The sequence below is a fragment of the Sinocyclocheilus rhinocerous genome, unplaced genomic scaffold (genome assembly GCF_001515625.1).
Source record: "Sinocyclocheilus rhinocerous isolate Xijiao unplaced genomic scaffold, SAMN03320098_v1.1 scaffold11473, whole genome shotgun sequence".
NCBI classification, from domain to species: Eukaryota; Metazoa; Chordata; class Actinopteri; order Cypriniformes; family Cyprinidae; genus Sinocyclocheilus; species Sinocyclocheilus rhinocerous.
Window position 1 is genome coordinate 534 of NW_015639072.1, and position 1,986 is coordinate 2,519.

The 1,986-nt window shown below is 38.1% G+C and overlaps 1 protein-coding gene across 1 annotated transcript; it reads left to right on the forward strand.

The window, feature by feature from the left end:
- Nucleotides 1–1,402: 1,402 nt before the first annotated feature.
- On the forward strand, nt 1,403–1,920 carry LOC107750989 (gastrula zinc finger protein XlCGF49.1-like; the record flags this gene model as incomplete). The annotated part of the gene is made up of 1 exon (XM_016566557.1): nt 1,403–1,920. A coding segment is annotated over exon 1 (446 nt), but the record flags the coding sequence as incomplete, so codon positions are not given.
- Between the last annotated feature and the right edge of the window lie 66 nt (nt 1,921–1,986).

Consider the following 1,986-nt stretch of genomic DNA (forward strand, 5'->3'; position numbering starts at 1 on the left):
TCATAATAAAATGAGATGATCTGCTGATGATCTGCATGTCTTGTTGAATGAGTGTTGATCATCTGAGGCTCATCAATATTAAAGGGGTGCTAATATGCTTTTTCGCTTTATTTTTTAGAGTGTAGTTATCATAAAATCAGACTATATTTAGATTCGCATACATATTATGCTGCTGTAGTTATTTAGCTGTAGTAGTTGATGAAGATGAGTGTCATTAGTGTTTGTTTTTGTATTGCTGATGTTTTATCCATGCAATGCATATTATGAGAAAATATGACAATATAATAGTATTGCCTTTCCATATAGCAGTTTTATAGGCTTTTAGCATACATCCTGACTCATATAATCAGTTTCTATCAGCAAACACTCAGAATAAAGTGAGATGATCTGCTGATGATCTGCATGTCTTGTTGAATGAGTGTTGATCATCTGAGGCTCATCAATATTAAAGGGGTGCTAATATGCTTTTTCGCTTTTTCAATTTTAATTAGTCTCTAATGTTGCTGTTTGAGCATAAAAAAGATCTGCAAAGACTGAGTTTATTAAAGAGGACAGAGAGAAGATGAGAGATCCAGAACCCTGCAGAATCAAACACACTGAAGATACTGAAGAAGGTTGGTGTGTATTCTTCATTCATGATGCTGAAGAACATTAATGTGATCAAGATTCAAGCACTTCATCAGGGCCCGTATGTATAAAACTTATCAGAAATGCTCTTAAAGGGTTAAAATGAAAATTTTGTCATTAATCACTTACCCCCATGTCATTCCAAACCCGTGAAAGCTTTGTTCGTCCTCGAAACACAATTTAAGATATTTTAGATGAAAACTGGGAGGCTCGTGACTGTCCCATTGACTGCCAAGTAAATTACACTGTCAAGGTCCAGAAAAGTATGAAAGAAATTATCAGAATACTCCATCTGCCGTCAGTGGTTCAATCTGAATCTAATGAAGTAACGATAATACTTTTTGTACGCAAAGAAAATAAAAATAATGATTATATTCAATAATTCATCTCCTCTGTGTCTTCGCGTCACCATAGCACCATTTTGGAGAATATCCGCAGGACGCACTAAGTACACTCTTCTGTGTCAGCCGCGCTACAAGGATACGTTTTCTATGTGTGTTTACGCTTTGATTTGAACAAAAACAGTGCATCCTCGTGGCGAGGCTGACACAGGCTTGGCCAAAATCACACAGTGTGGACCACAAAACTGCTTAAGTCTTAAGTAGCACACCTAGTTTCTGCTATTATATTAGTGCTGACATCTTTCATTTCAGGCCTCATAGAAGAGAACGAGGAGAGTGAAGAACTGAGTGAAGAGGAGGAGGAACATCATGACAAACCTGGAGAAAAACCTTTGAGTCGCTCAAAGACTAAAAATACATTTTTAAAGAAACGAAGAGGCAAGAAATCTTTCACCTGCACTCAGTGTGGAAAGAGTTTGACAACTAAATGTATTCTTAAGTTTCACATGAGAGTTCATACTGGAGAGAAACCGTTCACCTGTGATCAGTGCGGGAAGAGCTTCACACAGAAAGGACAACTTAAATGGCACATCAGGATTCACACTGGAGAGAAACCATACAAATGTCATGAATGTGGAAAGAGATTTTGTTGTAAATCCCATCTTGAACGTCACGTGAGAGTTCATACTGGAGAGAAGCCGTTCACATGTGATCAGTGCGGGAAGAGCTTCCCAAATAAACAAAGTCTGGAGCTTCACATGAGGATCCACACCGGAGATAAACCGTTCATGTGCAATCAGTGTGAAAAGAGATTCTCAAACAAACAATGTCTTGAGATTCACATGAGAGTTCACACTGGAGAAAGACCACACACATGTGATCAGTGCGGGAAGAGCTTCACACAGAAAGCACATCTTAAAGGACACATGAAAATGCACTTGGGAGAAAAGCCGTATGCGTGTGAACAGTGTGAAAAATGTTTCTCAAACAAACAATGTCTTAATATTCACATGAGGAT